Source organism: Vulpes lagopus, chromosome 22, assembly GCF_018345385.1.
Source record: "Vulpes lagopus strain Blue_001 chromosome 22, ASM1834538v1, whole genome shotgun sequence".
NCBI lineage: Eukaryota > Metazoa > Chordata > Mammalia > Carnivora > Canidae > Vulpes > Vulpes lagopus.
Window position 1 is genome coordinate 12012241 of NC_054845.1, and position 12358 is coordinate 12024598.

General features: G+C 33.8%; 1 protein-coding gene across 7 annotated transcripts in view; it reads left to right on the forward strand.

Moving 5' to 3' along the window:
• The window catches only part of NBEAL1 (neurobeachin like 1), a 188017-nt gene that overhangs the window by 88696 nt on the left and 86963 nt on the right, over nucleotides 1-12358 (forward strand). For all 7 annotated transcript variants that reach the window (XM_041737494.1, XM_041737498.1, XM_041737495.1 and 4 more), the window contains 6 exons: nucleotides 1508-1666; nucleotides 3915-4074; nucleotides 7998-8086; nucleotides 10225-10800; nucleotides 11148-11323; nucleotides 12034-12187. In XM_041737494.1, coding sequence (XP_041593428.1) covers nucleotides 1508-1666; nucleotides 3915-4074; nucleotides 7998-8086; nucleotides 10225-10800; nucleotides 11148-11323; nucleotides 12034-12187 — 1314 coding nt within the window. The remainder of the gene's footprint in view (nucleotides 1-1507; nucleotides 1667-3914; nucleotides 4075-7997; nucleotides 8087-10224; nucleotides 10801-11147; nucleotides 11324-12033; nucleotides 12188-12358) is intronic.

The window sequence follows — 12358 nt, forward strand, 5'->3', positions numbered from 1 at the left end:
AAAAAAAAAGTCTTCTTTTTCACACTTAAATTGCTATATCATCTTCCTTGAAAATTCCATATATATTAAACATTTTAAAAGTAAAATGTTTATCATATGAAAAATAATATTATGCAGTTAAAGAAGTAAATTTTTATCTCTTAACTGAAAATTTAATTAAAGAGGAGGTAATGTAATCAAATATTTTAATTAGCTAGAAAGTAGTATATCTGGAAATAGTTGTTGTGGTAGTTCTGAATCTTATTTTCATAGGCCACATGATGTATAGTTACCTGTCATTCAAGATACTGGGCAGATTTCTAATGTGTTTTAACATAGGTTTATAAAAATTTTGTATGAAGAGTAAATTATAAATATATTTATATATTCAGATACTTTTACATTCTTACTTATTTGTATCTCAGAGCTACTCTTCAAAACAGTGGTTCTCAATGTATGTTTCCTGACCAGATTTACCTGGGAGCTTTTTAGAAATGCACACATACTGAACTAAGCCTTCCAGGTGATTATGACACATGGTAAACTTTGAGAACCACTGATATAAAATATACAGACCAGGAATTAATCTTCCCATTTGCACATTTGGAAGTACATATTCAGAGAGATTAGATGACTTAAAAGTCATACAGCTAGCAAACCTGGGAATAGAACTCAGGTATATTTACTGCTATTTCTGTGCTCTTTCTGTATACCACTCTCAACACCAAACCTTAGTAGCCTTAATTTATGTTGACTCAAATATTTTGTGTTCTATGATGAAGTATTCATTTGTAATCAGATATTACATGACTTCATAATTGATATTATATAGATGAGTTAAATTAGGCTATTTCCCCATAAGGTTAGACTCCAGAAGCTTCTTTTTATTTAGTCAGTAGCCATCTTATTTCATGATAGCTGTATTGTCACTCACTGTGATTAATTGCCAATATTTTCTTGGTCAATTCAGTCAAAGAGGTATTTATTGAAAGGTCATTATAAAAAAAAAAAAAAAGAAAGCTCATTATACACAGAGTAATATTAAATATTATGGGTATATTAAAATGAGTAAGTTAACATTCTTTTAGCCTAATAGAGGGAAGGGTGAATTAGAGAAGTTTATAAATAATTATGAAACAAACAATAAAAGAATATGATAGTAACTATAAGAGTAATACAAAGTCCTATGGGGTTTTCAAAGGAGAGTATTACATGTTGAGACCAGGAAAGGCTTTATGGAAGACATAGCTTTTTTTTTTTTTTTTTTTTTTTTTTTTAAAGACATAGCTTGTTATGTAGCTGAGGCATAATAAGGCTCAGCAAGTGAACATGCACATTGAGAGGATGTACAAAATGAAATAAGCCAAAAACATAATGGAGGTAAAAGGGCTATTTCATAAGACATCAGACAGTTCAGTTAAGCTAAAACATTAGGTTATATAGGACTTTGTTTAAATAACTGTCACTCAGATTTTATTTTTACTTCCATATCTGAATGTGGTTGTTTTGTGTTGCTTAATTTTTAAAGCTCTTCGGAATTTTGGATATGCTCTTCAGTCTCCTACGTACCAGCCCAACTAGAGGTCAGCTTTTCTTACTGCTGTTTGAACCAGGAAATGCTGACATACTTTATGCCTTGCTCTTAAATCAGAAGTACTCTGACAGACTAAGAGAAATTGTTTTTAAGGTACACACATTTCTTAAGCATCTTTATATTTGGGGACATTTGTGAGTATATGAATTTACTTATAAATATCTATTTTATAAATGTAAATTCTTTTTTTCATATCTATCTAATTTTAAATTGTTGTAGGGGTACCTGAATGACTCTGGGTTAAGCGTCTGACTCTTGATCTTGGCTTAGGTCTCAATCTCAGGGTTGTGACTTCAAGCCCAGCGTTGAGCTCTATGCTAAGATGTGGAACCTGCATTAAAAATAAACTAATTAGGGGCAGCCCCAGTGGCTCAGCAGTTTAGTGCCGCCTGCAGCCCAGGGCGTGATCCTGGAGACGCTGGATCAAGTCCCACGTCAGGCTCCCTGCATGGAGCCTGCTTCTCCCTCTGCCTGTGTCTCTGCCTCTCTCTCTCTCTCTCTCTGTCTCTATGAATAAATAAATAAAATCTTAAAAAAAAAACTGATTAATCAATTCTTCAGTTTGATATATATTTTTCATGTCTTGAATTTTTAAAAACTAATTATATTGTAATCTGATCAGTTATTTCAGTGGAAAATCCACTTTGTTGTATCATCCTCAATAAAACCTCTCCCTTTTTTGCCTTTTAACAGTTTCTTTAAAGTATAATTGATACACCATGTTACAAGAGTTTCAAGTGTATAACATAATGTTTCTAAAAGTTTATGCATTATGCTCTGCTCCTCACAAGTATAGCTACCATCTGTCACTTGTTATTACAGTACCATTGACTATATTTCCTATGTTCTACCTTTTATTCCTGTAACTTACTCATTTCATAACTGGAAGCCTGTACCTCCCACTCCATTTCACTCCTTGTCTCATCTCTCTTCTGACTTACCATGGGTCTTTGTTTCAGGTCAGACATTTTAGCAGTTAATAATAACAACTAACCTCATGTGGCACCCACTATTCATCAGCCAGTAAACATTCTTCAGATGTTAGCTAACTTAGTCCTTGCAAAAACTTGATGAAGTGTACATTGTTATTACCATTTTACAGGTAAAGAAACTGAGGTCAGAGAGGTTAGTAACTTGTCAAAGGATATTGAATATATTTTGTTAAGCTATCCAAAGCAGTCACTTGGAGCTTTTGGTGAAGCCACCTACCTCACTTTTTGTTTTTTGTTTTTTGTTTTTTGTTTTTTTAAAAAAGAGGAGTGAGTCATATTTTTACTTCTCGTAATTTATTCTGTTCGTTCAGCCTGATTGCCTATGACATTTGTTTCTTCTTATATCATTAGTGTTACATTTTATAATACAAGTCTATTTATGGGGTCAAGTTTGGATTGCCTGTGCTTGGAATCCCTAGACTTTGGAAAACAAAGGTGCAATAAAAATAATCTGGCAAAGTCTCTCATGAGTATCACTTATGGGGCCCCCTTGGCTGCTCTTTAAAGTATCTGCCCAAACAATCACTCCTTTACAGAGATTAAATGTTACTTCTCCAGAAATGGCCTTATATGGATTGTTCATGATATTATTCTGCCAAAATTACCCTTTCCATAGAGTTTCATATGTCACTTTTAAAACACTGATCACACTTCAAAAAAGCATGGGATTACTAACTCATTCTCCCATTTGAACATATAGATGTGTTGCTTCACAAAATGTTTCCTTGTCCTTAAAAGTTATTTTGATAACTGTTACATAAGTATTACAGAAATTACTAAATTGATTTAGAAGTATCTTTTTTCTCTTTTAAAATAATATACTTTTGTTTTTCATGAAGGCTGTTAAGGTTTGTTTTTATCTAAGCCTTAGCCATTAAAAAGGAAATTTTAAATTCTTTGATCTGCCAAGAAATATATGTAAACAACAGTTTTAAATATATATATATTTTTAAAGATTTTATTTATTTATTCATGAGGGAGAGAGACAGAGACACACAGGCAGAGGGAGTAGCAGGCTCCACACAGGGAGCCTGATGTAGGACTCGATCCTGGGACTCTAGGATCACGACCTGGGCCGAAGGTAGGCACTAAACCGCTGAGCCACCCAGGGATCCCTAAATATATTATTTAAATACAAATTTTAATTTTATTTTAGTTCAGTTTCTTAAATCCATTTTTTTAATGAGAGTATGTTATGAAGTATGTTACTTCTGGGTTTGTTGTACTTAAGTAATAAAATGATGCTCCAAAATAATGCTAGTATGGTAATATTATATTCAGTATTAACTTAAGTGACAGACTGTTCTCAGTTCTCTGTATTGAGAAGAATATATTACTGTTGTGACCAGGTTATGGAACAAATGTTGAAATGCACAAATGTTTATGAACGAAGTAAACAACGTATTCGGCTCCGAGAAGTTGGCTATTCAGGATTGGGACTTCTTCTTAATGAAGCATCTGTTAATACCTCTCTCATTAAAAGCCTCACCAATCAAATTATAAATACAGGTATGACTAAGGCTAATAATACTGATATAATTAAGAAATGTTCTTCGAAAAAAAAAAAGAAATGTTCTTCGTAGTAGCATAATTCTATTTGATGGTTCTCAATTTTTTTTCTAAAGTGTTTTTTTCCCTTCCTTGAGGTTACTTTTTAATGACCTATTATTTGATTCAGCAGGGCTTTTCTTGGGTACTATTTTTTATTTACCTTTTTGTTTTTTTCTCTCCCAGGCATACATAGTGCCTTACTTGCTAGGCCAGCAGGGCTTTTCTTGGGTACTATTTTTTATTTACCTTTTTGTTTTTTTCTCTCCCAGGCATACATAGTGCCTTACTTGCTAGGCCTTCAGTAATTGTTTATTGATTGATTAGTAAATAATTGAATCCTCTATAATAAGAAAACATGCTAGTGAAAATACATACAAAACATTCTGTCTTTTTGTTTAGGGAGCTTAAATCCTTAATTTTAGATATTCTTTCAGATATCCTTTGTTTCTCATTTTTTTAAATAAAATTTTTTTAGTATGTACTACAAACTGTAGTGTTTATGTCAGATGCTAGGGGTTCAAAAGGTATAGGTTTCTTTGTCTTGAATGGTTTATCTTATTGATAAGCACACAAGATATAAGGCATGTACATAAAAAAGAATAATCTAAGAAACAGTATGACAATCAGAAAAAAAACTGTTGTTTATGACTTAGGAGAATGTCAAATATTCTAAATCCATTTTCTTTGTAAAATTTAGACATATCTGTAATTCTTATTTGTTAAAGATTTTTTTATTTTAGAGAGCATGAGTTGAGAAGAGGGGAGGGGCAGAGGAAAGGGAGAGAGATAATCCTCAAGCACACTCCCTGCTGGGCATGGAGCCCAACATAGGGCTTGATCCCAGGATTCCAAGATAATGACCTGAGCTAAAATCAAGAGTTGGCTGGTTAACCAGCTGAGCCAACCAGGCACCCCTCTACAGTCTTTATTTTACCTTTTAAAAAAAATTTTATTTATTTATTCATGAGAGACAGAAGGAGCTTTGCAAGGAGCCTGAGTGGCACTCGATCCCAGGATCAGGACCTGAGCCAAAGGCAGACACTTAACCAACTAACCCACTCAGGTGCCTCTAATAGTCTTTATTTTAAATGAGATAGTCATTTCAGTATAACTATTACCCACAGTTTATTCTTTGAGAAAGAACTTGAAAAAGAAGAAAATAGCTGAAAGCATCATAGGTCTTGATTTCAAATTATACTACAAAGTTATAGAATCAAAACAGTATGGTACTAGCATAAAAACACGCATAGACCAGTGGAATAGAATTGAAAACCCAGAAATAAAACCAGGTATATCTGGTTAACTGATACTTGCCAAGGGATCCAAGAATACTCAGTGGGAGAAAAATAGTCTATTCAATGAGTGGTATTGGGAAAACTGGGTATTTATTTATTTATTTATTTATTTATTTATTTATTTATTTATTAAAAGATTTTATTTATTTATTCATAGAGACAGAGAGAGAGAGAGCAGAGACACAGGCAGAGGGAGAAGCAGGCACCATAACAGAGAGCCCGATGTGGGACTCGATCCAGGGTCCCCAGGATCACGCCCTGGGCTGCAGGCGGCGCTAAACCACTGCGCCACCAGGGCCACCGAAAACTGGGTATTTATATGCAAAGGAATAAAAATGAAGCCCTATCTTATACCATTTACAAAAATTTACTTAAAATGGGTTAAAGATTTCAGTGTAAGCCCTGAATCATGTAACTCCTAGAAGAAAATATAAAGAAAAGTCCTTGACATTTGTCTTGGCAATGACACCAAAAGCACAAGCAACAAAAGCAAAAACAAACAAGTGGGACTGTATCAAACTAAAAGGCTTCTGCACAGTGAGAAAACCCATCAACAGAAAGAAAAGGCAGTCTACAGGGTGGGAGAAAGTAACTCATGAAAAATATTTGTAAATGACATATCTAATAAAGAGTTAGTATCCAAAATCTGTAAACAACTTATTAAACTCAACATCCAAAAAACAAATAATCCAGTTAAGAAATGGGCAGAAGACACGAATAGACATTTTTCTGAAGAAGACATCCAGATGGCTAGCAGACACATGAATAGGTGCTCAACGTTACTAATAATCAGGGAAATACAAATCAAAACCGTGATGAGATACTATCTCACACTAGTCAGAATGACTAAAATTAACAACACAGGAAACAACAGGTGTTGGCTAAGATGCTAAGAAATGGGAACCCTCTTCCACTGTTGGTAGGAATGCAAACTCATGTAGTCACTTTGGAGAACATTATGGCAGTCCCTCAAAAAGCTAAAAATAGAACTACCGTATGATCTAACAATTGTGCTACTAGGTATTTCCCCAAGGAATACAGAAATACACATTTAGAAGAGTACACGTACCCCAGTGTTTATAGCACCATTATCAACAATAGACACTACGGAAAGAGCCCAAATGCCTATGGACTAATGAATGGATAAAGAAGATGTGGTGTGTGTGTGTGTGTGTGTGTGTGTGTGTGTGTGTGTGTGTGTGTGTGTATTCAACCACCAAAAATACTATTCAACCATCAAAAATGAAATTTTGCCATTTGCAGTGACATGGTTGGAGCTAGAGTATATTATGCTAAGCAAAACAAGTCAGAAAGATAAATACCATATGATTTCACTCATGTGGAATTTAAGAAACAGATCAGATGAACATTTGGGAGGGGGAAGGAAGAGGCAAGGGAGGGAAAGAAATCCTGAGAGACTCTTGGTTATAGAGAACAAACTGAGGGTTGATGGAGGGAAGTGGATTGGGGGGGTAAGATAGATAGATGGGTGATGGGTATTAAGGAGGGCACTTGTGATGATGAGCGCTGGGTATTACATGTAGATGATGAACCACTGAACTCTACTCCTGACCGGTATTGAACTGTATGTCAACTAACTAGAATTAAGAAAAAAAAAAAAAAAAAAAGCAAAGAACATGAATAGACATTTTTGCAAAGAAGACATACAAATAGCCTGTAGGTATATGACCTACATGAGATGTAGAGGGTACTCTACATCTCTAAGTATAAGGGAAATGTAAATCAAAACTAGAAGGAGATAGCACGTCACATCTGTTGAGATGGCTGTTATCAAAAAGACAAAGGATAACAAGTGCTGCTAAAGATACAGAGAAAGGGAAACCCTTGTGCAGTGTTGCTGGGAATGCAAATTAGTGCAGCTACTGTGGAGGTTCCTCCAAGAATTAAAAATAGATGTGTGTGTGTGTGTGCGTCTGTGTGTGTGTATGTGTGTATGACTTTATATGTGTACATATATAATAATATATGTGTGTATATATATATAATATCTAGCCATTTGTAATAGAACAACAGCAGGGCATTATTATGCTAAGTGAAATAAGTCAGAGAAGAACACATACGGTATGGTCTCACTCCTACGTGAAATTCAAAAAACCGAACTTCTAGAGACAGAGAGTAGATTGGAAGTTACTGGGGCTGGGGGTGGGGCAAATGAGTGAAGGTGGTCAAATGGTACAAGCTTCCAGTTATAAGATGAATAAATTCTGGGATCTAATGTGCAACATGGTGACTATAATTAACAATGTTATATACTTGAAAGTTACTAAAAGAGCAGATCTTAAAAGTTTTCACTTTAATGGAAAATGGTAACTATTTGAGGTGATGGATGTTAACTAACCTTATTGGGTATTTTCAGTATATACATATGTCATATCCTCCTGTTGTATGGCTTAAATTTATACACTGTTTTATGGCAATTATATCTCAACAAAGCTAGAAAAAAAATAAAGGATATCTCTTGTTGACAGCAAGAAAAATAAAAATGAAACAATTATTATCTATCACAGTTCTTTCTTTGGTTATCTCTGGAATTTTATTTTAACTTTTTGTTTTTCCCCACCATAGATCCTGCTATTAATTTCAAAGATCTGTTGTCTGTGGTATATATATCTCATAGAACGCATATAAATGTCAGGGTGGCTGTCTGCAGAAAGGTTAGTAAACTTTTAAGATATACCTAAAAATAAGAGTATTGTTAATACTGTGAATAACTTTTATATTGAGTATTTTACACCAGATATAAGTTTTAATTTCTGTTATTTTATAAATGACATGATTTTATAAATAAGTCCTTTCCTTTTGGGGGATGAATTAACTTCATGTAGTCACAAAATCAGCATAAAAATGTGTTCTTCTTAGCTTTGCATGGTCTCCTGGCAATGGGCCCTTTCCACAGTAAAAAATTTATTAGAAGAATAGGGTGTCAACAATTGTGACCATTTCTAATTCATATACCATTATTGTAGAATTTCTGAATCATTGGATCTTTGTGGAAAAGCAACAGTGACTTGCCTTCAGTGCATCCCTTTAAGATTTTTTAAAAATTTACTTATTTGAGGGATGCCTGGGTGGCTCAGTGGTTGAATGTCTGCCTTCGGCTCAGGTCGTGATCCCAGAGTCCTGGGATTGAGTCCCACATCAGGCTCCCTATAGGGAGCCTGCTTCTTCCTCTGCCTATGTCTCTGCCTTTCTCTCTGACTCTCTCATGAATGAATAAATAAAATCTTTTTAAAAAATAAATTTGAGAGAGTGAAAGTGAGAGAGATCACAAAGAGAGAGGGGAAACAGATTCCCCACCTTTGCAGGGAGCCTTATGTAGGTTTTAATCCCAGGACCCCAGAATCATAACCTGAGCCAAAAGCAGTTGCTTAACTGAGTCACCCAGGCACCCCCAGTGCATCCCTTTAACTAAGTCAAGAAATAGTTATCCTGTGAGCTTCTTCCTGATTATAACCCTCTCCTCTATTAGCAATCACTAACCTACTGTTTAATTTGCTTCCTTGGTTTTCTTTTTAATTTTACTCCCTAATTATGTTATTGTATTTTTCCATTAGTAAGTCTGGATATATATCTTTCTCTTTAGCAGCTGTGTATAGTTTTTATTCTGTGGCTGTTGTATAAAGTATTACCTGGTTCCCTATTCATGGACATTTAGGTTGTTTCCTGTTTTTCTATGTTAAACTTCTGCTAAGAACACCTTTTTACATATATTTTTCCCTTTTTTTGGTAATTCATCTGTAGGTTATAGTCCATGAAATGGAATTGCTGTGTCAGAGTGTATTCATATTTCACATTTTGGTGGATTTTGCTGTATTGTCCTTGAAGTTAGTCATATGGATTGATCCTTTCCTTTCCATTTGAAAAGAGCTTTCAGTGCAGCCTAGTTTTATCCATTATATGTTTATAAAGTAGACATAAAATAAGTCTTATAGAAATTTTAAAATCATGAAATCAAAATTTTTTTGCTTAGAAAAAATTGATATTCTGCTTCAGTAGCGTAATAGTAGCTTACCAATAGCATTAATAAGGAAAGGAACTTCGTGTCATTGTGACTCATTGCAACTCATTGCAGAACTTGTTTTAATCCAAAAATTAGAATCATTTGGGTAGTAGAGATCATATACACTGACATGTCAGTGTCTGTTCTTTAATTTCAGTTTCTTTCTCCAGCTAAATAGCAGCATCCATCTTATTGGAATTAGTGTTTGTACAATATAGAGTTAATGGGGAAAAATGTTTTTGCACAAGCAACCATTAACTTTCCCTAGAAAAGAAAATAAGATGGGGAAACATTCTTGGGATATCTAGAGTCTATTAAAGTGTTTGTGTGTCCTATTTACTCCCTTAACCCTAGGGCCAGAATGAGACCTGGTACATAGTATATATTCAGTATTTGCTAAACAAATGTAGTAGGCTCATGGAAAGTATTTAGTTGAAAGGAGATAACTATATTACATTTTATATATATATATCTATATATCTTCATTCTCTTTGAATGAAGATTAAATTAATAACGAGTGTTATCGATATGTAGAGGATCATTTTTTCCTTTTTTTTTCTTTCAGCAAATATTTAAGTACTCTGTAAAATGAGTAATATGCAGATTACTTAAAAACACAATGTATACCCTCCAGATAGTTTGTAATACAGTTAAGAACATGATTTTTTGAAAGTATAGCTTCCCACAGTTTCTCATTAAATTACACTGCCATTAAAATAACTGAAAAGAAACTGTTTTTGATGTGAAGTACTGCATATTTTGACGAATTTTATATTCTTAATCTCTTTGTAGATTTTACAGATTTTGCAGTCCCAACCAGATGCAGCACATCAAATATCCCAACAAGTGGGTTGGCAAGACACTTTAGTTAAACTTTTTTTAAAAATGAATTTTGAAAATGGGAATACTCTTCATAAGCACAGTAGGTCTGTTTCAATGAAAGACAATGATAAAAATATATCAGCTGAAGATACCAGGAGGAACTTTGATGAAAAGACTGATGAAGAAAAAATCAACTCTTTTGCCTCAGCTAATGTGCCTTCAGATCAATGGAGTTTAGAGGATAGACACTCTCTAGACTCAAACACACCATTATTTCAAGAAGATAGTTCTGTGGGAGAATTATCTTTCAAATCAGAGAATCAAGAAGAATTTTGGAATAATAACCTTTCACATTTGAGTTTAGATCTCAGTGGAATAGATTCATGTGAACTGAGTGACAGTGGAAGTCACATGCCAGACAGTCTGCCTAGCACGCCATCCCCAATAGAATCTACTAAGTCATTTTCTGTGCAGTCTGACAAAGAGAGCAGCATCATAAGTGATACAGGGTTTGGTGATGACTTCTCTTTACTTGAAAGCCAAGAGGTAAAATTACTTATTTATCCAATGCTGTTTTTTTTTCTTCGCACGTCTGTTTTACACTTGTAATCCTTAGAAATGTGTAATTGTTAAAAATTTCGTGTTATATTCATGTTGTAAGTCTTATGATCTAAGATTTTGGAAGCCTAGAATCATTAAATTGTGTCTTGAGAACAAAGCCAGTGTCTTACTCATCTTCGTATCTCTAGGGCCTACTTAGCAAAGTTCCTGGTTCATCAAGACACTTTAAAAATGTGTTAAGTGATAATAGTCAGTATATGTGATGGTTCTTTTTATGTGCTTCTAACACCACCTCCTTTCAATGATTTAATATTAGTTTATCTTTTTTATAGAGATGTGAGGAGGAGCTTCTTCAATTACTGACAAATATTTTGAACTATGTAATGTGTAAGGGACTAGAAAAGTCTGATGATGATACTTGGATTGAACGGGGACAAGTGTTTTCAGCACTAACTAAACCAGGAATATCCAGCGAACTACTTAGACCATCAGATGAAATAAAATTAACGTAAGCATTCAGTTGGTGATTTACCCTTTCCTTTTGAAGTATAGGAGTCTAAAGTGTTATTTATTGAACATTTATTCATGATTTAGTAGGTGTAGTGAGGGAAAAGGAGAAACTTTGTGCTCAGCCCCCTTTTTCCTCTGTTGCCATTTTAGTGAAATCTAAAGAGAAATCCAAAAGTAGGAGGAGATTTAAATTTTTAGTTTGAATTTTAGTGATTTTATATTCCTTGTTGTTTAAATTAGTTTTGTAATAAGTTCGGCATCATGTTCTACAGTCTTGTCCAAATTAGTTTCTATGTGAGGGAAGCAAGTAGTATTTTCATAAAAATTGCTTCACTAAAACATTTAGAGTTCTTGCAGGGCTAGACCTTCTAAAAGACCTAATAAGGCCTTTTTTTCTTACCTCAATTTCCAGCTTTAAAGAAACTTTTAAGTATCTCATAGAGAATGAAATTTGAATTATTTTAACAGCTTTTTTATAGTTAAATAAAACATAATTTTTACTTTCCTTTTGTATTACATTTATTAAAGATACATACTTCAGATATTAAAAGGTGCTTCATTGTTATTAAATGTCCTCTGATCCCTGCCAGTAAGTGTGTATCTTTGCAGATTACAGGCATATTAATGAATAACTAGGGTTTTTTTTTTCATGTTTTACTATTTTTCTAAACTTAAAATGGTTTTAAAAGGATTTTGTTTTCTATTTAGTTTGCTACAGAAAATGTTAGAATGGGCAATCACAGAAAACAGAGAATCCAAAACTAATCCAGTAACTGCTGATAATGCATTACGACTCATTGTGATCATACAGGACTTTCTGCAGTCAGAGGGGCTTGTTAATTCAAACATGTGGACTGAGAAGGTACAGTAATAATTCTTTGATATTATTTTTCTGGTTGTCAAGGACTTTATTCAACAAAATTTTGTGCCCCCTCTTTTTATATTACTATTTAATCAGATACAACAAACATGGCTAAGATGTGATAAATCATTAACGGATTTCATTAGCTATTACTAAGATAATTCTTTTAGC